The following is a 26,164-nucleotide window of genomic DNA, read 5'->3' on the forward strand; positions in this document are numbered from 1 at the left end:
CCAGGCTCAGAGCCAGATATTGACCTGCTGGGTCTTCCTGTATCTTCCCTCATCGTACCCTGCAATTTGAGGGATAGAGGAGAACACGGCTTGTGCTCCTGATCCCTTAACCAGTTTTCCCAAAGCCCTGAAGTCCCTCTCAATCACCCTCGGGCTTCCTGCTACAACTTCATTGCTGCCTATCTGAAAAATCAATAAGGATAATAATCTGAGAGTCATAGCAGAGCAGGAAGTTTTCTCTTCAGTGAAAGAAAACATTTGCTTTTGTAGACAGGAAAGAACTGGGTTTTCTCTGCAATTTAAGTGATCTAATACAGGGGCAAGACAGTTGGTCTTTAAAGCTCATTATTTTATTCTATTTACTCACTTTAAGAAAGAAGGGATTGAGAAATGCATGGCACGAGGCTTAATTAAACCTATTATGTGTCTGTCATGATAACACCATGGAAAGGTATCCACAAACACTGTTTCAACTCTCACTTTACAAATTCTCATGTCTAACAACAACAAAGAGTTCAAGCATGTACTTAATTTTAAGCACTTACATCATCCCTACAAAACTTCAAAAGGATCATGCAAATATTTTAAGATGAAATGTTTTGTCAGACTAGGGCCAAAGCTCTTAGCATCTTACATCATTGAACTTAGTTGTATAAGATTAATGTTTCCATAAACAACAAAATAATTATCAAAACAGCTAAAATTTAAATAACTTGGTTTTTTTTTCCAAAGCTAAAATTAAACAAAAAGTTACAATTTGACTCACAGTTTCATTTTTTCACTATTTTCAAGTTTAAAAATGCACATTTTGCAGTTTAAAACTCTTCCTGAATCTCTTAATATAAGAAAGGACTAGATTTGCCAAAATAGATATGTGCAAGTGGTTGGAAACTTTATGTGGAAAACTGTGGCCCAGGGGTTTAATCCAAGTCCTACATTCACTAAAGACAGGATCTAATGCTAAGAAAGATGTCACCACCTTTCCTTGTGGAACTGTCCCACCTTGCACAAATATGTAGTCAATGAGATGGGAGGCAGAGTCTCCACATCCACACTAGAAGTTAGATCCCTTCCAACCATAAGATAACACAACATCCTCAATCTTCATTTACCTGAAAGTATTAATTGAGTGTGACACAAATTCATATTCACCTCGGGTTCACTGAACGATATTCCTCAATAAACTATTTGAGAATAAAATACAACCAGTTGTATATACAACGAACTTTCCCTGCCATATACATCTGGTTTGCAGGTGTATCTTAAGCAGGTATTTCCCCCAAACAGCAACTTGGAATTATGCAGAAAATTATCCAAAACTTTTACAGTGCTAATTGCTAGTGCAGCTATTTTTGACCAATGTAGTAACAGCTGTGATGGTTTCAGAGCAAAGCAAAGCCCAACTTAGGCAGTTTTACAGGAGGATCACGGACATTTTTAAAAATGAGAGTATGACTGGTTTCATTCTGATTTCTTTCCCACTTCAGCTTGTTCTAATCTTTCTTTTATAGTTTTTAACACTGTTTAGCTTTGTGTGGTTTAGAAGGAAACGTGGCTATTGCAATGCGATCGCGCATTTTGATATACTGTATATTCTGGAACTAACATGAGAAATCAAGGTTTTTCTCATGTATAGATGGCTGTAATTCAATCAACTATTTACAAATTAATTTTTATTAGAAAATTATGGAGTAAAGCCAACGATACGCCTCAGGCTCTCACTTTTCTTGTCATTTCTTTCAGCTGGAGGTCAAGTGGCCACCTGTTAGCCATGCTGCTGAAAAGGGAAAAGAAATCTGATGTTCAGAGCCCTAAAACAATCTGTGATACCAGTTGTCACATTCTCTAACCAAGTATTTCTCTCAGGATATTTGTCTTGTCTGTAGCAGAATTTTGTCAGAGCTAAATCATCTTCTCTGAGCTAAATAATTGTTTTCAGTGTGTCAGTAACATGCAGCAACCAGACCACTGTTGCAACATTTAGAGGTCAAACATACTACCCCGGGATGAGGAAATTTTGATAAACCTCAGTATTGCTTCCCTTATGGTGAGGTTTACATACATAAAGCACTAAAAACGGGTTGATTGCCTTCCTGTACAGTGCTGAAGGGAAGTCAAGGTTGGAGGTAGAATATCTTAAATTCTGGGCCTGTCTCTCATGTTAGTATGTCTGGAAAAGAGCATGCGACATGTAGATCACATACATTTACTCAGGATCATGAACTGTTGATAACTTCTGGAGAGTGTGTTGTAGTGAAGGATTTCCAAAGCTATTAGATTTTCGGTTTCTATCCTGCCCACTAACAGCTACCAAAAACATCTCAGTCTCATCATGTATGAACACAGATATGCATAAACATGGACATAAAACATATATACAAATACCGAACCCTGCTCACACACACCTAGTTGTGTAACAGTTGCAGAGCATCCTGCAAATATAGAAGCAGTTTATCCCATTCTGTGCCTAAGTCTGAAATCCTTTATGTCCTGCTCAGTGTGGCAAAATGGTATCTGTTACAGGAAACTAGCAATGAGTGAATATATGACTGAAGAGTATCCAAGTACATAATTAAAGGACAGCATCTGGGATCATATACTGGAGTCACTTTCCCTATTAGTTGCTTCAATTTCTTTTCAAAGTCAAAAGTCCACAGAAAACCACTCTTTCCTACTAAGCATTTTATTTCTGATCCTGAGATCCTCACACAATAAAGTCAGTGGACAGTGTCACTTTTGTGTAACATATACAAATTACAACTCCGAGCCTTATCAAGCAATGAAATGGTCTCATCTGTGCTTATAAAAAAATGTTACACATATGCAAGAACAACACCACCACTGAAGAACACTCTCTGCTTAATGTATCAACAAATGTGTTGGTGATTAAACACTGATACTGTCCTTCATTTCACTGGGGTCGTTGATGATCAAAGCCCCTCCCATGAAAATGTAGCGATAAGCACTTTCAATGTTGATTTCAGTTCCATTTCAAAGCCATCTTAGGAAAAAAAGAAAGAAGCTCCTTGAGCTTTTTATACTGTCAGTAAGTGTGCAGATGACACCTAGTCAGGTGAGAGTGTTGATCTGCTGGAGGGTAAGAAGGCCATACAGAGGGATCTGAACCAGCTGGATCATTGGGCTGAGGCCAGCTGTCTGAGGTTTAACAAAGCCAAGTGCTGGGTCCTGCACTTGGGTCACAACAACCCCAGGGAAGAGTAGCTGGAAAGTGCCTGGTGGAAAAGGATCTAGGGATGTTGATTGACAGCAGCTGAACATGAGCCAGCAGTGTGCCCAGGTGGCCAAAAAGGCCAACAGCATCCTGGCTTGTATCAGGAATAGTGTTGCCAGCAGGACCAGGGCAGTGATTATTCACACTGTACTCGGTGCCAATGAGGCCCCACCTTGAATCCTGTGTTCAGTTTTGGGCCTCTCATCACAAGAATGACATTGAGGTGCTGGAGAGAGTGCAGAGCAGGGTGATGAAGCTGATGAGGGGTCTGGAGCACAAGTCTGATGAGGAGCAGCTGAGGCAACTGGGGCTGTTTAGCCTGGAGAAAAGGAGGCTGAGGGGAGACCTTATCACTGTCTGCAACTACCTGAAAAGAGGTTGTAGTGTGGAGAGGGTTGGTCTCTTCTCCCAAGTAGCAAGTGATAGGACAAGAGGAAATGTCCTCAAGTTGTGCCAGGGGAGGTTTAGATGTGATTTAGTTAAAAAGTCTGCATGGAAAGGGTTGTCAGGCATTGCAACAGGCTGCCCAGGGAAGTAGTGGAGTCAGCATCCCTGGAGGTGTTTAAAAGATGTATAGATTATGTTCTTAGGGTCATGGTTTAGTGCCAGAGTTAGGTTATGGTTGGACTTGATGATCTTAAGGGTCTCTTCCAATCAAAATGATTCTATGATTCTACAATTCTAATATACCAGACTGCAGTGGGGTTCATATCTATTGCTATGAGCTCCCTCTCTTTCTCTCTGTATAGACATACAAGTCTGAATCAAATCACAGGAGCCAGCTGGGGTCAGCCTTCATTGAAACTAGGACAGACGGGTCCAAGTGCTACCTGCCAAATGCTGGAGGAAGCAACATTGTCCATGCCAAATATATAAATATCCCTGTCTAGCACAGTGTAAAACGGACAGACAACTTCACGAACGGCTGTGCCATTAAGGTCCTGTAATGGATTTTGTCAGAAGAGTTGTTTCTTTATCCCATCAAATTGGCCAGGCTCCAAAATCACTTCTGGATCACTGAAATTCACCTGAAGTTCCAGTTAGGTTATTTTGGTTTTTGGCTTGTTTTGTTTGCTTGATTTTATTTTTTCCTAGTTTACACCATTACGAACAATTTAGTGTCACTTCTGTAAGGCAGCTGCATGGCACTCAGCCAACAACCTCCTCTTTTTGTCACAGCACAACAGCAAGACATTAGCTGTCTCGCTGAGCATCCTAAACTCCCACTCACTAAAGTACCTGTGCACTTTCACTGGAAACTGAGTAGTCAAAAAGTCCACTACACTTAATTCACTTAATTTTCATGAAGTGTCTTCATATGTGTGGAAAAACTGCTGTACAAAAGGAAAGCATTCTATTTTTACAATTTAAATTACCCATTCAAATCAGGTCAATTATGACTGGAAGGTTTTTTTTAACTTCTGATAACCACTACACTATGTGAGAAGCAGTTGTTGCAGTCAGTTTTGTACTCATCAAGTGCAAGGCAACAGGGAAAGGCAGCTAAGGACTAGGCAGGTACGCTTCCCATGTTCCTGACCATATATAGCCCAGACTCCTGAGCACACTCCATAGCAGGCCTGATGTTCCACGAGGTCCCTGGCTGAACAGGTGCTCTCCTCAGGACCTGCATGCAAAACCGTGTGCCAGGCACAGCAGCTGCAGAAATACACCACTATGGAGTTAGAGTACAGAATTCACTATAGGAGTTAGTCTCGTACAGCTTGTAGAACAGAAAAGTCTTCAGGAGGTTCGCACAGAGAGTACAATACAGTGATAAAAAATATGGTGCATGGATTGGAAAATTTAAAGCTGTTCAGGAATAGAAAGTTCATAGAGTTAAAAGCTTTTCAAACAACAGATCTTTCTGACTGAAATACTTGAATTATGGTGGATTTTCATTCAGTTATTCACTTCTGGGCCAAAGAAATGCCAGTATTCATTCACAGGGTGCTGTTGCTTAACAAAAATATGGCTAATCCTGGTAATGCCAACATAATTTAAAACTTAATTCCTTACTCTTTAAAAAGTATGCATGAAGAAATACAAACAAATGCAGATTTGCTAATGCGCCTGATGAAGCAGATTGCCAGTTTGGTGAACCTTGGTTCTCATCTGTCCTTCTACAGAGCTCAGGTGTTAACTTTGCGTTGCGAAGAAGCATGAATTAAAGCTACCCTTGCCAGTATTTCAGCAAAACATGCTGCATGTTCCTGTCTTTTTCTGATGAGAAATACTTTGCTGTTAGCTAACAGTGCTGCTTTAACTCTGATGTCTAAGAATATAAAAATGACATGATTTGTAAAGCAAGGTGTCATCTATAATTTTTGGTATAAGACATGCTGAGTAGATTGAGAGAGGTTCTCCTTCCCCTCTACTCGGCCCTGGTGAGACCCCATCTAGAACATTGTGTCCAGTTCTGGGCCCCTCAGTTCCAGAAGGACAGGGAACTGCTGGAGAGAGTCCAGCACAGGGCAACAAAGATGATTAAGGGAGTGGAGCATCTCCCTTATGAGGAAAGGCTGAGGGAGCTGGGTCTCTTTAGCTTGGAGAAGAGGAGACTGAGGAGTGATCTCATTCATGTTTACAGATATATAAAGGGTGAGTGTCATGAGGATGGAGCCAGGCTCTTCTTGGTGACAACCAATGATAGGACAAGGGCTAATGGGTTCAAACTGGAACACAAAAGGTTCCACTTAAATTTGAGAAGAAACTTCTTCTCAGTAAGGGTGACAGACACTGGAACAGGCTGCCCAGGGGGGTTGTGGAGTCTCCTTCTCTGGAGACATTCAAAACCCGCCTGGACATGTTCCTGTGTGACCTCACCTAGGCGTTCCTGCTCCAGCAGGGGGATTGGACTAGATGATCTCTTGAGGTCCCTTCCAATCCCAAACATACTGTGATACTGTGATAAAAACATTTTTCAAGTTGGATCCATACATGGCAGACAACAAGCTAGGTTCTGGGTGTAACCTAAAGTAATGTGCCTCAGACACCTTAAGAGAGGAAGACAGCTGATCAAGTATGTCCACTAGAAGGGATCACAGCTTACAGAAGTGAACATCTGTGGAACAATGGGTTAATAGTTGATGAGCTGTATGGAAAACTACAGCGGTCATAGAACTTTCACTGAGTAAATACTGAGTCTGTTTTCAATACAGAGTGAATTGGTATTTCTGTTTCCCAGGGTTGCCTTTACAGGTCCTTCCTGAGGATCAGGATAAAGAGAATAAAGAGAAGTTTTCTTATTCCAGTTGGGTGTTTCTGTTTTTTGTTGATTATCTTTGTGAGTTAACCTTGCCCTGGAGCTGTTGAATAAGACATTTCCGTGTTCCCACTGGGTGTTACTGTTGTTTATTGGTCATCCTTGGGAATTAACTCTGCGCTGGAGCTGTTTCGGAGCCATTTCTCACTGTTCCAAGCTGGACTCTCTGCATCAGGCTCACCACTTTGACTTGTCTGAGACTGCTGGTGGACTCTGCCACCATCACCACTTCATGCTGCTCAGGTCCTGTGGGACTGTGCCCCAGTGGGCGAGCTCCTGTGGTCACTCTCAGCACCCAGCATATCTGCACTGTGGAGCAGCTACGTTCTTGCTGCTCCCATACAAAATAGGTTAAAAAAGAAGAAAAAAAAAAAAACTCTCCAAACTTATTTTTATGTAGAAATACATACAGGAAATAATTAATTACATCATATATCAAAAGAAGATGATAACTTTCTCTAGATTTTCCCAGATTGTTTCCTTCTCAGCATACAAACAACTCCCAGCCACCTCCAGACACATTGCCAGAAATTCTCCTCCCACAGAACTAGAAACAGCAAATGGAACAAGATCAACACAAAACCTTACAACACTGTTCCCTTTATGCAGTATAAGAGCCTGTACTATTTTGCAACACGTCTCAATTCCTACTAACTCATTACTTCTACGGGAGTTACGTAGCTAATGCCCACAAGCCTTTGTCTTCTCCTTGTTCCATGTAACTTAACTACTCTTTTCCTGCAGACACACAAGTTGAGCAATGTTAAATAGACTATTCCAAAATAAATTGCTTTCAGTCTGTTCTAAGCCTGATGTTCACTGAAGTTGTGCAAAAGCTGAAGGACTTACATAATTAATATCTTTATCTTCTAAATATATGTTAGCTTAATAAAAAATATTCTTTCTCCCTATAAGCTTTGCCTCTATAACCAAATGGAGGCCCTTATACTTAGTAACATATGGATTATTAGTATCTCTAAGCTTCATGGGAGTTAGGCTTGCTGCAGATATTACTCCCGCTGCCATCAAGAAAGAAAAGCTTTGAAGGATCATATCAGAAAATTCACAGGAAAAAGATGCATGTTGGTTTTCAGGTACCTTAGTTACAAGAACTACACAAGAAACAACGCTGAACAAAGGCATAAGAAAATGTCAGAAGTACAACGCAAGAACCTAATTTCAGAAAATGCAAACTATGGGGCCTAATTAGGCTAGAACAACAACAACAAAATCTTTATTCAGCATTTTAGTTTATCACTCGCTTGCTGAGACTTACAGAGCAAATGCATGTAAACGGATAATTCTGTCATGAGGGAAGGGAACCAGGTTTCACACAGTACCCAAGCACAGTTTCCCAGGCTGCCCATGCGTGCCTGGGCCAGCCATGTTCCCTCTGGCTCAGATGCATCACTTGATGTGGAAACATCAGTGCCCTGCAGCAACATAAATGCAGAGATACATGTTAAATATTCTGCTGTGGCTCTGATGAGGAACCCACAGTTATCCACATTACAAGTATTTTTCTCTAATTTATTAGAAAGCAGTGCTTATTTTCCCTTCCTTTGATAAATGATTTTCTAGTTGTTTTCATGCTTAAGAAAATATTAATAAATTCCCTTTGAAAAATAAATTTCGAACATCAACTTTATACCAAAAGTACCCAAGAAAAATTTGAAAGACTTGAACATGGTTGTTACCTTTCACTTTTCCCTACTAGCTTTGTAGTTTATTTCACAATTAACGACATATAAAACTCTTCTAAGTGCACAGGGAAATTTCAGAATACCTCTACAGCGTTAGCTCTGGTGATTTAGCATAAAACACAACCAGACTGTATGATAATCAGCAACACTTAAGCAGAAAGTGAACATCACGATAGTTAAGAGCCTCCAGCATCATGTAACACAGGCGTGCAGGGCGAGCTGCAGTCACAGGCAGCGCACCGGTAACCCGGCGTTGTTCAGGTGTTAACGAGGGAGATAATCCCGCGCTGTTGAGGCTCCGGTGGGAGATATTAAAAAGCTCTTCGGGAAACGTGCTGTCTCACACTAATGACCATGAGCGTTGTTTGCGGGCAGCGTTCCCGGAGCTCGGTCCCGTCTCCGCGGGTGCTCACGAACCCACCGGGGCGACACTCGGGCACCACCCCCGTCCGCGCGTCGTGAAGCGCGGACTTCTCTGCTTACCGGTCCCTCCGCACGGACACCGCGACACGGTGCCGCCTGGCCTGCTGCAGCACCGCCGGGAGAGAGGGGACCCCGGAGGGACACACCGCAGACGGCCGCACTGAGGCCCGATCGCGGGTGCCCGGGCGGGCCCCGGCGTGCGCGGAGGGGGCGGCACCGCGGGGCGGGGATCACGGCTGCGCCCGCAGGCGGGACCGGCAGCGGCCGCCTCCGTGCAGGACGCGCCCCCGTCCCGCCCCGCCGCGCCGGCCCGGGCAGCAGCGCCGAGCGTGTGCTCCGAGCCCGGCGGCTCCTCCGCGGCCATGCGGCTCCTCTCCGGCGCTCCCTGCGCGCTGCAGGCGGCAGCGCTGCTGCTACTGCTGTTCGTCCCCGGCTCCCGTGAGTAGCGGCCGCGGGGGGACGGGCGGGCGGGACGGGCACAGCGGGCGGCGGCGCTGCCGCTGCTCCTCTCCGCCGACACGGGGACCGCAGGCGGTCGATCCGCTGGCTGCTCCGGCATCGCCGCCGGGCGGACCCGGGACTCGCCGTGGGGCTGGGAGTGGGGTCGGAGGTGCGGGCTGCGCCCTCGCTGCCCCGCCGGATGCCCCTTCGCTCGGGTTTCCAGCTGCGAGGAAGTTGGGAGGTTCGTTGGGTTTCTTTCTTTCCCTCTTTGAAACAAGAGCTGAGGTTGCGCCGTGCACATGGCCGGTTTCTCTAGAGCGGACCTGTGGCCGAAACGGGGTGAGAAGCTTAATATTCAGGATGTTTTTGACGTAGAAACAATAATACTTGGAAAAAAAAAAGTTTTGGATTGTGCATGTGAATGCTTGCACACAACAGAGGGATGCACAGACACGCCCCGCGGCCGCCCCGCACACCCCGAAGTTCACCCGTGGCCCCTGTGCCGTGTCCCAGCGGTGCGGGCCCGCAGATGTGCCCCGAGCCCCCCCAGTGTCGCGGAGCGGGGACCGGCCCCGTCGGTGTCCGGACGAGCAGGTCACGGAGAAGCCGGGGAAGCCACGGGACCCCAGACAGGGTCAGACTGGATGGAAATGCTTTCCTTACCTTTCTTGTTGCCGTTCTCCGAGGCGTGCTGTAATTGTGGCGTGTGGCTTTTAATAGCTTTGGGGTCATCGTGGTTTTGCTGTTAGGACAGATGGTGTGTTTTGTCACAGTTCTGTCAGGGATTTGCAGCAATGCCTCTTTCTAGTGACTGATACACAGCCTCCTGTTTTCTTGTGCTTTAACTCTTGATAGTAGAAGAGCAGATTGAGGAGATAGTCATCAACATGCACTCAAATCAAATGAGAAATACAAAAGTCTCAGATGCCAGAGTTGCCTTTTCAGAAAAGCGAACTGACCCATACAACACCCTGCAATTTTCCAAAATAAAGAAGCCAAAGGACAGGTACCAAACTAAACCTGTCATTAATAACATTGAGGAATATCAGTCAATCTGGCAGTGTTAATATGCTATTGTTTAATCTGGTGAAACTATAATATACATTGATACCAGAAAGAATAAAATTAGGAATGTAAACAGCTTTATAATTGCCCTTCCAAAAACCACAAGCTTTTTCTGAGGAAGTTTACGTATAACCTGTTTACTGCTTTATGGCCTCCATTTTACAATGATAGGCTGCCATTTCATTTGATATAAGATTGGCCTGATCTGTCTTTTATCGTGCTACTTCCTGAGTGTACATGGTGGTTTAACTCAGTTTCCAGTCAGCACTGCCTCCTGGGGCAGGCATGATCTCATCTAACTTTTGACAGTCAAATATAGATCTTGCTTTATATATGAATTTATTGTGTAGACCCCATTTATAATATGTTGAGAGCAGTTCTGCCCTTTTAAGGCTCAGTCTAATGTATCTATTGAAGTATTTTTTTTTCTGCCCGCTTACTCGGAAATTTCCAGAAACTACTATTGAGATTTGTGTCGGTTTCAGCAAAAGTTTGTGGTTCACTAATGTACACTACAGGAGAAAGTGTGAAACACATCAAATACAATGATTTGCAAAAAGAGAAAGTGGCAGTAGCTTTGTCCTCACTCCAGCCATGATTTTGGGGCAGGCTGGTTATTTCAATATAATGCTGTTCTTTTACTCTGCTGGAGAATTAGTTTCTATGTGTTGGTCAAATCAGTGGCAGAAACATCACCAAAATGTTATTGTTTAGGAAAACTCCAGTGTAAAATCTATCTGCCTTCCTGATACCCAAGCGAGTAAGGAGAATCCACGTCCCTGGCAGGATGCTGCCCCCAGCCCTTCCTGCTCTGTTAAGATAGCTACCAGCATCTGCCAGGAGCTCACCTGGCTGTAAACTACTCGCAGTACAAAAGGTGAGCAGCAGCAGCAGCCTCCAGATCTGAAAATGGGCATGGTGTTCTGATTTCAGTGTATCTTCTTCTCTTAGATTCTTGGATGATGGCAAAAGGTGTAGTATATTTTCAATCTCCAGCTGACAAGGATTGGGCAACGAAGATGATTAAGGGAGTGGAGCATCTCCCTTATGAGGAAAGGCTGAGGGAGCTGGGTCTCTTTAGCTTGGAGGAGACTGAGGGGTGATCTCATTAATGTTTACAGATATATAAAGGGTGAGTGTCACGAGGATGGAGCCAGGCTCTTCTTGGTGGCAAACAATGATAGGACAAGGGCTAATGGGTTCAAACTGGAGCACAAAAGGTTCCACTTAAATTTGAGAAGAAACTTCTTCTCAGTGAGGGTGACAGACACTGGAACAGGCTGCCCAGGGAGGTTGTGGAGTCTCCTTCTCTGGAGACATTCAAAACCCACCTGGACACCTTCCTGTGTAACCTCATCTGGGTGTTCCTGCTCCGTCAGGGGGATTGGACTGGATGATCTTTCGAGGTCCCTTCCAATCCCAAACATTCTGTGAGTCTGTGAAAATCAGTTACTTGGGTCCATGTTATTTCCTTAAGCATATATGCAACAGTGGTTATGCTTTCCTTTGCAAGATTGTGAGGTAATTTCACAATACTAAGGCATGAGGACCTGTCCAGAAGGTTGCTGAGATAATCCTGCCTGACCTCTGTCAGGATGAAGCAATAGCCTTCTTGGTAGCTCAAGAATGTCACTTGAAAAATATGCCCCCAAATGAATCATTGTACCAAAGGGAAAAGAAATATAATGTTTATAGATAGCAGGGGTTTGAATTTATAATTTGTCAAAATTGCCTGGCAAATATTACAAAATATTTGGGATCAGGCAGTTGTTTTTGGTTTAATTTTCCAGAATTTGAGTTTCATGCATTTCAACTGAGAAGAACAAGTATCCTGATGGTGGAGACTATCTAGAGAATGGTTATATTAATGTTGCTTCTCTAACATCTCTGCTGTAACTATTCCAGCACCTCAGCTGTCAGCTCAGTTGGGTTGCTTAGAAGTTACTATGCAATTCAGAGGTTGTTCTGATGGACTGTGCATTGTCAGTGCTTCTGTACTTTTTGCTTTTTAAACCAGCAAAAGTGGAACGGGGACATAAAACTCTCCTGCTTTCCTGCTATGCCTCAAACTTGAAAGGAGAAGATGCCGGACATAATTTTTTATATAACTTTTGAAATGTCCTCAAAATGAATGTGTAAATGTGAGTTTATGTACCAACATCTTTCTGCGGCGTAAGGTTTAGTTAGACTAGGCATAAAACCTGTGAGTCCTTAGTTCATCTTATACATGATTGTGGGAGTGGGCAGGTTGACCTTTGTCATACGCAGGGAACTGAATGAGCAGTGCCAGTCACCCGTATATCGTTCTTCTACCAGACTTCTACAGAGAATAGTAATTTGGGGCATGCCTGAGCTGGAGACTACAGATTCCTAATGTTAAGGTTCATGGGTCTTATCCACTGTGTTGATTTTTGCAGCATCTGGCAAAATCAGGTCCATTTAAAAATCTGGTCCTATTTGTTTTCAGAAAGTAGCAGAGCTACCCCTGTCACCTACCCTGCATCTACCTCTATATTTAGCACAAACACTGATATTCACCTCCTCTGGCTGAATGGCACTTCTGGAAGCAGGATTCCAGCTATAAAGCTGGAGGAACTGGCCTGATTTTGCCGTTTTGAAAGCTTGCTTATCCGAATTGTCTCCACCTCATGACTTCTTACACACTGTAGCAACAAAACCACGAGACGCCCCGGAAGCGCTGGGGGTACCGGGCGGCGCCATGGTGTTCCGCAGGATGCTTGGCTGCCTCCAGCCACCCACCAGCCACAGGCAGCCCTGCTTTTAGCTGCATCTGCACCTGACCTTAAGCAGGGGAAAACAGTCAGCTGACAAAAATGTTGTTGATCCCCTTTCCCTGCCCTTTACCAGTATTTGGTTCTTCAGTGCATTGTTTTGAGTTGGGTATTTTCTTGGTTGAGTTCTGTATTGTGAAAAATGAAGGTGGAGACACTTCCCCCCCACACCACCTTCTCTGGGTCACGATGGGAACAAGCATCGGCGCAGAGTTTGTCCACTCAAAACTTTTAGGCCCAACACTGCAACTAATCCCGTGGCCCGAGTTGCTTTACCTCTGCTGTTTTACCGACCCTTCCACGCTGCAGCTGGCTGCTGCTCCCCCCTTTGCTGCCTGCACGTGTGCCCCTTGCATAGCTGCTCTCTGGGGAACCCCTGAACCCCTCCCCGTTTGCTTTGGGCCAGTTTCACTGTGTGGTCCGTGGTCTCGAATGAGAGTCCCTGCTGCTTTTCTCTTTGGCTTAAGCCAGGAGTCCCTCCTGCCTCCCTGACTGAAGTATCTTGCTGTCCCTGCAGTGATCCACATGGCTTCAGATCCAGAGCTGCAGGCTGATGACAGAACAGATTGAGAATAGTATCATTTTAAGCTTTTCTTTTTCTCACCTGCCCCATTCCCATGTGGCTTATGTTTATGCAGTACCCCATATTAGGATGTATTTGTACTTTGGAGCCACTGCTTGTGATCTAAATTAAGAAACTTATCAATGTTTGGGGTTTGGGGGGGTCTTTTTTGAGGCGGGGGGGGGGGGGAATAAACCTGTATCTTTTAAGCTGGATGAGGTCCTTGACATCTTCGAAGGTGTGCAGCCCAAGCTCATCTGAACCAGGACTAATAGAGTCCTGTCTTTCGTTCCGCCTCTGGTTCCTGCCCCTTTCTTTCGTCTCATCCCACAGGGAGTCCTTTCTGCTGGTTGAGGCAGCAAAAACATCATGTGCTGTTGGGGAAGGGGGTAATGAAAGTTTTCTGTTGGCTTTGCTTCCTCAACTGGATCATTGTGAAATGTGGGGGGACTAGCTCTGGTGTTGACCACTCTCTGCAGGTTTGGGTCCTTTGTGGGGAAGCTTAGTTTAGCTGTGTTCCATCCTCCTTTTTTGTTTGTTTTCCCTCAGTTTCCTAATAAAACAGTCTTAACATATCTTGCCTGCTGCCCTCAATCTTGATATTGCAGGGGTAAGATACAATGAGTGGTTTTGTCATTTGTATTTGGAAACTTTACCATTCAGAGATCTTCACTAAGGTTTTGTAACTACTAGGAAAATACCCTATTTCTGTTACACTTAGTTCAGGTTACTCACTTGCCTTTAGCAGAATATTGTTACAAGTGATCAAAACTAAACTGTCCTTGGCAAAGGCAGATTCCCCAACTGACCCTTTTGCATGTATGTGAATGCCAGACTGTTCAGTCTGTGTGGTTTATCTTTGCATTTTACTACTTTTTTGTAGGCCAGGCCTGAGGACAGAGTATTCACGCCTCAATTAGTCTTTAAGATGTGATGATTATTTAGCAGTGGTGTGATCCTTTTCTGTCTCACTCCACCTGCCAAATGCTCACTGGATGCATTAACATGCTGATAGTTCCAAACTGAGCAATGTGTCTTCCCAGTGCAGCTTATTGCCTTAACCATGCTGTCCATGCAGGGGCAGAATAAGTGCTCATCTGCCTTCAAGGGCCTTGCAGACTTCAGAGGAAAAGATTTATGTGAGAAGTTCTTTTCTTTCTGCTGTACATGGTGCAGGTCATATGTTACTACTGAAGGAAGGTGCCTGATTTTCTGCCTCTTTTTTTCAGTCTCCTTTCATCTCAAGGAAGAACAGAACTTGGGGAAGTGATGATGGGGAAGATAAAACTGAGGATGGGACGGAGTTCCAGTTCATTTGATAGTTGGGTAGTGCAAACATCATTTTTAATGTGCTAAGAGCAGGCTGTTGTGGCACCATACTTTTATATCATCATTATACCTAACTCCTGTCCATGGTAGCTCAGTCATTTAGATGCCCAAAGCAAGTGACAGATGCTGCACTAATTTATTTTTTTTGCTTCTTAGTAATCAAGCACCTAAAACTGTCTTATTCTTCTTGTTTTTTATGTGGGAAATGAAGAGACAAACGACTCCAGCAGTCCTGCACCCTTTACTATGACTCCAGGCCTAAAGCAAGGTAATACTCTTGGCATTTCTGTTGCTGTTCCTCAGTAGCATCGAGAAAAGTAATACGTATTATTGTATGCCTTAAAATCTCTAATAGTTTGCTCTTTGTTTTATTTTATTGAATTGTGAAGAGCTGTAGGGCAGGAGGTACTCTGAAATATCTAGAAATTCCTGCCAACATGAATTTACAGTTACGAAGAGAACCACCAGCTCAATAAGTCTGCTAGACTAAAATTCAGTGCTCTTGAGAAAAAGGCAAGGCACTTTTAAATTTGATTTTTAATGTCAAAATGGATTCTAGGTCCACCACACTTCAGCTCATTTCTAAAGTACATGTTTATTTCATGATATAATCCCATTTTGACTGTGTTAATCTATATACCTTTAAGCATGTGCCATGCCTGGAGTCCTTTTTGACCTGCACTACTTCACTCATATAATTTGCTGTTGTCCAACAAGTGGGATGTGTAGCTAGTACTCTCCTCACTGGCTCACTCTGTCTTGTGTTGGTTGCATTACTGACTCACACTCAAATTCCAGGCAGTGTACGTGGCTTCTTCTCACCTGTACGAGCATGCAGTCCATACCCAGATGTGTTCCCAGGGCTGCAGATATGAGCACTCAGAACTTGGGGGAAACCCAGAGCTGTGTTCTGGTTACAGTGTTGGGCCAGTGTGGGAAAGGTTTAGCCTCAGGCATATCTATGGCTTACACTGGCATCAAAGTCAACTTATCCAAGAATGAATGTGTTTGTAATTGTACAATCACAGGCTGTTTCTCAAAGGCAATTAAATCTGCCACTTAATATCACAGGTATGTCAGTGTAAGGGTTGTGTGTGCAGTACTCAATGGTGGGGCTAGTTTGCTATGATTATACCAAGGAAAAGGCAAAGTAATTCCCTTTGTAATTTTTTTTTTCTCCCTTTTTGGTAGATGGTATGAACGTGTAAATTTGTTACCTTTGTTCTTAAATTAGGGCTCGCTTGTAACATGTAGGCAATTGCAAAGAAGGTTGGCAAAACTGTTCTAGACTAGACTTTTCCACTGGTAAGAACAGCAGATCTGTTCAAAGAAAATAAGCCTACTCCTTGATTCTGGTAGCTGCGTTGCTGTTCTTGTTATCTCTGAGGTTATGCGCTTTGTTTTCAAGCCATGCTGAAAAGTGATAGAGCTGCTGCAAGGCGCATAGCCCTAGCAATGTGGGAGGATGCTGTGAAAGATCAGTTACTTCTGAGAAAAAAATGATCACAGAATGGGCATAGAGAACACTGCAGAATGAAGGGAGGGAAGTATGTTGGTTTCCAGGAACCGGAGTTACTGAACAGCCCAGGAGATCTTTGACAGGAGGAAAAGACCATTAACCTGTAAGAAACACTGAGGAGCGATGCAGCAGTGAGGACAGAAGTGAGAGTGGGAGGGTGCTTGAGAAGCTAAAAGTAACAAGAGAGCTGGAAAAGAGAAGTGAAAGAAAGGAGGGAAGGACATTAAGACTGAAACATAGTTTCTAGTTTAAGTCTTTGGAAACAGGTGCATTCTTAGGACCCTTTTTGTGTAGAGAGAGCATAAGCGCACAGAAGGATGTTTCGTGGGGTATTGGTCTACTTGACATGACTACAGTATGTTCCAGGCATGAGCCCAGTTTGCAACACAGGCAGCAAAATTAAAGATTGATGGATAGGAAATGGAACTGAAATAGACAAATAAAAGCTAGAAAGACCCCACCCAGTGTTAAGTCGGCCAAGAAAGTCAGTGACAGTATGGCTGATACAGCAACTGAAATATAAGGGTGATGTAGAGGTAGAAGAGAGCAAAAAAAGATGTAAAGAATTCAGACTCAGACCATTTGGGCACTGCTGTGCTTACAGTCTGTGTTCTTGCTGCACTGAGATCTGGAAGCATTTTGCAGAGTGGTGAAACCATCTCCTTTGGGATGGAATACTCTCTGCTCTATTCTCACCTTTAGCCTGAAAACATAGATACTCTGAGGAGAGTATTGTGTTGTGGGTACTGTCATTTTCATGTTAACATACTACAATTAATAATATTTCTTTTCCTGTTTTCTTTTTTCCACTAAGAAAATAGCAGTTCACCTGCTTCTACTGTTACATCATCCACACAATCTATGACAACATCTACAGCAGGTACGTATCTGCTCCAAACCTACCCCAGATCATACCAAATTCTAAATAAATATCCATCAAAAGTGGATATTTGAGAGAGGCATTATAATTTTAGTCCGGGAGGCAACATGTAAAACAACTCTGAAATGAAGCTATACTTTTTTTAAGTAGCATGCTTCATCAGTAGAAGCAGTAACATTTGCTGTGCCATTGAAAAGCAGGAATAAAACTTGAAGGGAGAATTGAAATAAGCTGGTCTTTTTAGTGTTCTTTCTTTGGAGTAAAGGTTTATAGGTTGTTGTGCAAACAATGCATCTCTCCTTAATGTTATTTCACAGTAAACAGATTTAGGGCATAATGAAGTCCTGGGTGCTTGAGTTTCAAGAGTGAGACTCTACTTCCTTTTAGATAAGAATCATGGCACCTTATACCATAGAAAATAGTCCTCATAGAGCTTATAGCACAAAAGAGTGGTGTTCAAGCAAGACACGACTGGCAGATCTGGGACAATCTGTTGCGGGTACTCTTGCATTGTTCTAGCACTATTGTCTTTCCGTCACAACTTGGAAGAAGAACTGTAGGTAAGAATGATTTCCCAAGGTAGCACTGTTGCAGTTGAGATGCTCCAACAGAAGTAACATGTTTACAAAACACGGCTTTGTAGAAAGAAGAAATAGCTGTATTAGACCAACTGGTAGAGTTTGAAAGCAGCTATTTAACCTGGGACAGAAACAAACAGTTTGTCCGCTTGGATTTGCAGTGCTTGAACCATTGGCTATGTCCATGTGAGATAATTTTTTAAAAGAAATTTAAAAAAATATTTTCTGGAAGAACTTGCACAGCCATATTTCACCACATCCATAAAGACTGTGTAAGAATTAATGTCATGCAGTTGTTCAGTCTGCAATGGACAGATAGAGGGTTGTACCTGAGAGAAGAAAAGCTGGTTCCATCCATCAACTGTGTCCCCTGTGTGCTGAGAGCCAAGTGAAAGCAGGGCAGAGAGATTGTTCCCACCTTAAGATATTTTGTATATTCGTGGAGTTTTATGCTGATCGTAAGGTCCCAGCTGTGTTGTTCCATTTCCAGTGCAACTCTCACTTTGTGTCTCTGTAATCTACCATGCTCAGAAGTTGCTTGTTATTCATTTAAGAATAAAATACTCAGCAGGAAAAAAAAATCATTGTAAAGAGGCTGTAAAGCTGCCTTTGGTGCAGCTTCTCATTCCATTGCTTACAGTGTACCAGTTTAAGCATGTCTAACCTGGAAAGTGGAGAGGTTTTTGTAATCCCCATGTTGCCTTAGGGCCTTTGCGGGGTTTTAAGCACAGGTGTTTCTCCAGCCCTGCCCATGGGTTTCTTGCAGAGGTCTGAGCCCTTTGCTGTTAGGCACAGCACCAACCTAACACGCAGCTCTGCCATGCTTCACACAGTTTATTATTTACATCCTTCTCTTTTTTCCTTTTTTTTTTCTTCCCCTGTTAGAAACTTCTTAGATTTTAATACAATATTTGTCCATTTTGATTATCTGTCTCAGCTTCTTCAGAATAGTGACTACTGGGTATATGTACTTAATATTCCTTTAAGTCTCTGCCTTTTTTTGTTTTCTTTTCATGGCAGAAGCAAAAGTCTGTTTCATTAAGTCATTTTCCATGCAAAGGAGAGTATTTATTTATTTTAGGAAGAACATTCAATAATAATTATTTTGTATGTTAGTACGGTGCTTACGCAATTTCAGTTGTTGTAATTTGATTGGTGGATATAGCATAGCTATTTAATGTTTAAACACACATAGCATACAAAATAAAATTTGTGTTTCTTTTAAAAAATAAAACATGATAAATCTGAACTGTATTACTGCCATGCATCCCTTTTAAATAATAAAAATTAACCCAGACAGTTTGGGTTTGTTTAGCATAATGTCTGAGAAGCCCAGCTGGTCTTTTAGGGGGAAAGTAATTAGGCAAATAAAAGATAAAAGGACAGATGTTGCTAGCAACTGTTCTTTCATCTTAACTCTGTTGGTAAAATAGTACAGGTAAGATTTTTCACAGACACAGCAGAACAGATTGGTGCCCATTTGCTGTCAGCTTCCTGTATTCTCCAGCTGCCTCAGCCTCCCACTGATGGTTTGAAATGACCGATGCTAAATACATCACGAAAGATAAATCTGTAGGAGATTAACCAGATTTTACTCCTAATATTACATCACCAAGTGCTGTAATCTTGATAAAGTAAGAAAAAAGGATCACTAGTAGGAAAGAGAGGGGGGAAAACTATTGTGCAGGTTTGCTGAAATTCCTCATGGTGGCTGCTTGGATATTTTTTTGTGCTGACTCGGGTTTTCTGTAGGTTAATGTAATGCACATGGAATAACTGCCATCTTTGTGTGACACTGTTTAATAATTTTACACATGGAACAATTAGCCATTATATTGCTCAGAAACACAAGCCAGTTTGACACTCAGAAATCATGGCTAAAAACCAACCAAACAAAAAAAAAACCCATAGAAAACTCACTGGCTGACATTTGCATTAGATTTGTCTTTCTTCTGGTATCTTTTATATTAGGAATGCAGTTACCAGGTGTGGTCTCATGTCACATAACTGTAGATGGTTTCCATATAGACATTTCCTACAATGAGGAACCATTTGATATTTATAGATCATTGTGCCTTTGGGGAGTTTACCTGTCAGTATTAAAATGTGCCCTGAATTTTATCTGATGTATTTTACACATGCTTCATAGAGGAACTGAATTTCCTAGTTGTAACAAGGTAAGTACATTAATATAGTACTCCAACTGTTCCATCTCAATGAATGCTCATTTCAAAGTGTTTCCGAGGGTTACGGCACAGTACAATTATAACATCAAAGAACAGGAAACTAAATAACATTTACTATGGGGACTGTATTGGGCTGTTTCAGTAGTTTTAAATGTCCCTTAAAAGTATTGTGTAAGGCAGTTCCTTTTGGGATGCTTACATTGTTGTATTGTTGGGTTTTTAAGGTTTTTGTTGTTAACACTTGTACGGGAAGCAATGATACTTAAGTCTTAGCAAAGACACCATTCTGTGTGTAGCTACTCACATTTTAAACCCACTTACAGGAAGTTTATTTTATAGAAGCATTTTACATGCTGTATAAAAGAAGCAGGAATTGAATATCAAGTTTTCTGTGGAATTAAAACGAAACTACCTATTCTTCAGTTGTTCTAGTTTTAGACAATTTTCAAGAAAACATTAGACAGTTGAATGTCCATAATGAAAAGCTTTTGTGGTATTTAATATGAACCCACCTTGTGGGAGGTTCTAGAAATAATACAGAAGTAGACAGCTGCAAAGGGAGATATTTTTCTCCCTGAAATTCCTTCATACATAAAAGATATTTGCCTCACGTTGTCTTAGAGAAATGTGTAGCTGCATGACAGGCTGCTTTCTTGTTAGTTCCTTCTTGCAAAAATAAGTAATTATTTTTAAGATCATTCTAGCTGGCTGCCTTCTAAGGTTCTAAGGGTTTTGCTATAAATATCAGTCTCTATTATTCTTGAATTTTGCTTCATGGTATTTTTATTCTGAACAGTTCATTAATGCTTTCTGAGGAGGGAAGGGGAAGTGTTAGGTAAAAGCAGAGTAAAAGTTAAAGATATTAGGTGTCAATTAAACTTGTGAAACAGCATTCCAGTCTTTGTTTTAACCTTGGCAAGACAGCTCACCACTAAATGATACAAGCCAGTAGACTTACTTAGTTGAACTTCTATTACATGTGGAAAACTTTTTGAACCTTAATTTTAACATATATACAGAATTCTCTCTGTTAAGTTTAACATACATGCAACCTTAGTAAAGCATTCAAAAGCAAATTAAAGATTAAATCATTACTAAAATGGGGAGGGCATTTTCATGCAAAGTCTGTTATTGTCAGAAAAGCTTGGTTATCTGACAAGTTGTGTGCTTCAAATGGAAAGTCACTCTTGATCCAGAATTTTATCACATTTTAAAATACTGTAAGTTAGGCGTGATTCTATGCTCCTTCTAAAAGATATTAGATATTATCCAGGTTTTCTGTATAGCCTTTTATTAAAACCATTCCTGATTATGAGCCCCAGACATCAGAAGTTGAGCCTTTCCGAAGGAAATGCATAGGAGAAGGATCTGTGTGCAAGTGGCATTTTCATTGTTACTCTGTCATTCTGTTTGGGCATGATAAATGCTATCTCATTCCGTGAGTATACAGTTTATTATTTTTATGTTCTTTTTCTGTGTGATATCATAAATAAATATTTCCCAGCTGTGTCCACCAGTACTACTCATCTGACCAGTCCCAGCCAGCCCACCAACACCACTACGCCTGTCACGACTCAGCCCACCAAAACAAGCCAGACAACAAGATCCACCACAGCTTCCTCAGTCACATCATCACAACGCAATATTACAGTGGTGACCACTTCCAAGACTTCTTTCACTTCCGTTACAGGTGAGTTCACCTTTCAACAAGGTTATGAAGGCTTGTATAGGTGGTGACATGTGTCGTACAATTGTAGAATTGTTAGTTTTACAGTAGTACGGTAGTACAACAAAGAAAGAAGATGTCTGCGTACTGAAACTAAAGTAAGGTGGGGTTTTATTATTAAGTTGGCTACAATAATGTTGCTCTGAGCGCTCCGCTGACTTCACTTAACCTGAGAGACCTGGCGTATTTAGGACAAAAAAAAAGCAAGTGGTCTGAACCAGCAGCCACCAGCAAGGAAATCAGCAATGTTAGGAGAAAGCCAGACTATTGAATACAGCTTCTGTATTTGTTCAGCTCTCCTTCTGCAGCTGAACTTGCGCTCATCTCTACTTTTTGACAGCTGACCCATGGCTCAGAATATGTCTACTGGCTTCACAGAAAGACTGAGTTCTGTTAACTACATTTGTAGCAATGTAATGAATTTTATCACTAATGAAGGATAGAATATGGCTATGAATGAGTCACACTTTATGTAACAGTTGTCAAATACAGTTTGACAGTATCCTTTAATACAAAACCAGCAAGTGTAGAATTCAGTATGTCTTTGTGGTTAGCTGCTTGTTGACACCACTTCATGCTTGCACTTGTAAACGTATCCGGGTTGCTCACATGTCATTGAAGTAGGTGAACCTGTCATCAGCAGAACTTCTAGTTGACCACATAACACTCGCTGTGTCAAGTACAAATAGAGATGGGCACAGAGATGGGTCTTTTGGTGGGAGCTTATAGCAGATAAAACCAGTTTTCACAGGGAAACTGCTCTGGCTTATTTGAGGTCATGTTATCTCTGGCGGTCTTTGTGTTGGGCTGCAGAGCTGTTCTTAGCTTGGAGGGTGAGGGTGCAATTCCATGAGACAAAGTAAAGCAATTCAACAGCTCTTCATCACCAAAAGTATTTTACTCCTGCCATGTAACTATACTGACTGACCTGGTGGTTATTGGACTCCTGTGCAGGATGACTCTGTGCTCATCTGGCTGAAAACCACCTCCTTTTTGGCTGGATTGCTTTCATGCCAGCTTAGTGAGTTAAATTGCATCATGGAGGGTATGAAAAACACTAGAACTGGCCTAAGAAGGGCAGGAGCTGCATGTGTGGAAGGAGGGGAGAGCCAGGGGAAAAGGTGGGGGAAAGAGGGAGCTGGGGAGGAGAAGGGACAGTCAGTCTTTCAGAGGCAGCAAGCAGCTGGATCAGATGCTCCTGCACTGCCAGAATCTGGCACCTAAGAGTGGAGCTCTAGGTTTCAGTGTGCTTGGCCGATATCTTCTGAGCTGATCTATGTTAAATTTGTCCAGCTCTGTCTTTAGATGACATGTCAACGGGGAGGGCAGGATAAAGGGGAGTCCCTCAGAACACAATTTTGCGAGCTCTATAAAAAGTGCCTTTTGTTTTCTTTTCAGCCACATCAAAATCTGAGGCTGTCACAACCAAAACCTCCAGGTTCGATCTGGGCAGTTTTGTGGGTGGCATTGTGCTGACACTTGGACTCCTAGTTATTCTCTACTTCGGATGCAAAACCTATCACTCCAGAAGAGGCATTCAGTACAGAACCATGTAAGTTCCCAAGGGATTGTCTCTTGACAGTGTATTATTTTCTTGAGGGAAGCAAGGACAAACAAAACAAGGAGAATGAACTCTGATATATACATTTGTTTAATGTGCATTATATTATTAAGAGATTTAACTGTGATATTTTGTCTTTCACCACTTCAGCTATTCCTTATTATGGCTGTCTTCTGTGTGGGCTTTTCTCTGATATATTATATAAAATTATTGTGTTTTTTTAAAGGATCATTGTCCTTTAGCTGTTCCGTGAATAGCTAATGTTTCCTTGAAAACATTTCCTTGAAATGTTTGCTGCAATTTGCAAAAATTCTGTTTTTTCCTGGCACTTTCTCCTAGGCTCTGTTTGGTTATTCACTCTTTGGCATTTTCCTCCCCTTTGCCATTAATTTTTTTGTAGTAGCTCTATTTTCCATCACCTATATGATGTCTTGCTGGAACTCTGTTAACATGTCTCTTTTCTATCACCTTTTATGTACCTTCAAGTCTAGTTTGAGCAGCCAGTTTTAAATCCAGATTTCTAATATTCCACATTCTTAAGTCAGCACTATTGAATTGATTCATTTATTTCTTGTCAGAGAAAACATTCAAAGGCAAAATGGCCGTGATTCACATTTTTTAAAGCACAGTGTTTGACTGGTGTCAATCTATGAACTCAGACTTTTGCCCTACCTCGCAATATGGACAGGCCAACTGGCTGAGTTCTAATATTTAATTTTCTGCGTTATCTTGTCTCAACTCCGGAAATGTGTCTGTAAAATTGTATGTGCTTAACCTGCTGTAAGTACCTTTCACAAGTCCAGGAAATGAGAAGTAGAATTCATTTAACCGAATGCTGGCATATGCATCTGAACTACTCATATCATTCATATTACCTTGAAGTAGGGTAAATCTGTCAGAAGAATGAGCCTATCCATGCATTTTTATATTCACTGTGAGGGCAGCTAAGAATCCTAAATAAAGAAGTCTGTGCTGTGGATATTGAAAGGTACAGGCTGGTTCCCACCTCAGGTTACTTGTTTACTCTGTGTACACCAGTGACCTTGAAGCTGCAGGCTGCTGATATTTTCACTGAGAGTGTAGGTGCTGTACAGTAAATACAAGCCTATTGAGAGTAAAGTTGCTTTTCTTCATTATAATTTTAAGACCCTTTAGAAGTTTTCTGTGGACTCCAGACTGTCTGTAGACTACCAGTTCAAAAACACTGATTGAAACAGATTCTTTGCCACCAGCTTCTTCCAGACAACTGATCTCCGTCCTTTATGATATTAGACTGGGGGACAGGAGGTACTAAGTCCAGTCTGGTCTTGGGTATGGTTCTTCTTGGTGGAGCTACTCTTTTCCTCTCCTTTGCAGCATTCATTTCTTTCATTCCATATCATCCATCTCAGTTGTGGAGCTTCATAGAATCATGGAATGATTCTAAGCTTGTTTAAAGTGAGCTGATCTTCTTAGACTTGTTGGAATGTTAGTGTTTACCATTGTGTTTTCTCTCTGACTCCTGCTTGCTGTTAATGGAATTCAACCAGTCCTTGCTTGCACATGTTTACTCACAGTAGTGTCTGAATGGATATTCTAGAATTCAGTCAACAGTATCTTTAAAACAAAGGAAACCTGTTGCTGAGCTTGTAAACTGGCTTTGATTCACTGTAACTACTGGATATAGGTAAGATAGATAGGATAAAAATGCCTAAGCAATAGCCGATCTAAAAATATGTACTTGAATGACATGTGAAAGCCAAAATGTTAATAAGGCTGGTGAGGCTGGAGGAGTGTTGACAAAATGAAATTGTTCTGCTAACTTCAGGCTCAGCTGAGAGGACTGCAATTCCCAGTTCAATGTGCCCTTACCCTGCCCAGCAAGATGGATTTGGTTCACAAAATAACCTGCTGGGCAGCAGCTGGGTGGCTGTTTGTCATGTCGACTGTTGCTTGTACTGCAGAACATTAACGACTGTGTTTCTGTTACAGTGATGAACATGATGCTATCATTTAAAGAGACTTCAGAGAAGACGGTGTTGGAAACCCATCCTATCGCAACTGTTGTAACTTCTGAAAGAATTCCTTTCATAACGATGATCACAGTCTCTAAACCTGTCTTGGGTATGATGCTGCAAAATGTTGAGAAGCTCTTTAAACATCCTGGGTTTTTTTGCATTGGCTTTCATAAGAAGAGGAACCCAGCACTTTGTAGAGACAGTATTTTCTTTTTCCAATATTTGTAACTAAATTTAAAGAAATACACCTATTGAGTCATTTTAAGGTACACCCAGAAGTCTCTGAAATAACTGATTACTAGCACGGTGGGTAGCATCATTGCAAGTCTAAGTTCAATTATGTCTCACATATTGCATAAATCCATTGTGTTCCCTAATGGATATAGTAGGTTAAACTGGATGTTTTTGAGACCAGGCATAGGTTTTTTCAAGTAATTTTTTTCTCTAATATTTTGTATTCAATTGTATTTATTTTGAAATTTGCTGTGAACTTTAGTTTAGAAATTTTGGATTTTGAACCATTCAGTTAATTTTTTTAGGCTGTAAAGGGACATGGTTTGCTGACTGTATAGAACGTGATAATGAGTACTTTTAACTTCAGTCATTAGCTCACCAGTGACCTGCACAGACTTCCCTAAACAGGCTGTACCATGAGATGAGCTGCATGGACAGACAGGAGATACCCATCCACAACCCTTTTCTATAAATGGGTCCTTACAAGAAAACAGACTATGCGATCCATAGTTGCTTTTTTCTAGCATGTCCTTATGAAGCATGTGAATTGAATGTGTCATCATAAATGTGATAAGATAGGAACATTGCTTCTAAAAAATGGCTTTTAAAGTTGAATGTAGCGATCACTTCATTCTTAGTTTTTATTACTATGAAGCGGTATGCAATGTTTT

At 41.9% G+C, this 26,164-nt stretch overlaps 1 protein-coding gene across 1 annotated transcript; it reads left to right on the forward strand.

The window, feature by feature from the left end:
* Positions 1 to 8,985: 8,985 nt before the first annotated feature.
* Positions 8,986 to 25,341, forward strand: TMEM123 (transmembrane protein 123; the record flags this gene model as incomplete). Its single annotated transcript, XM_080364107.1, has 6 exons — positions 8,986 to 9,061; positions 15,024 to 15,080; positions 17,146 to 17,211; positions 21,480 to 21,665; positions 23,100 to 23,253; positions 25,234 to 25,341. 6 exons carry the CDS (start codon positions 8,986 to 8,988, stop codon positions 25,256 to 25,258), a joined length of 564 nt encoding a protein of 187 aa, XP_080220233.1. The 3' UTR covers positions 25,259 to 25,341.
* Positions 25,342 to 26,164: the final 823 nt, after the last annotated feature.

Source organism: Nesoenas mayeri, assembly GCF_963082525.1.
Source record: "Nesoenas mayeri genome assembly, chromosome: 1".
Classification (NCBI taxonomy): Eukaryota; Metazoa; Chordata; class Aves; order Columbiformes; family Columbidae; genus Nesoenas; species Nesoenas mayeri.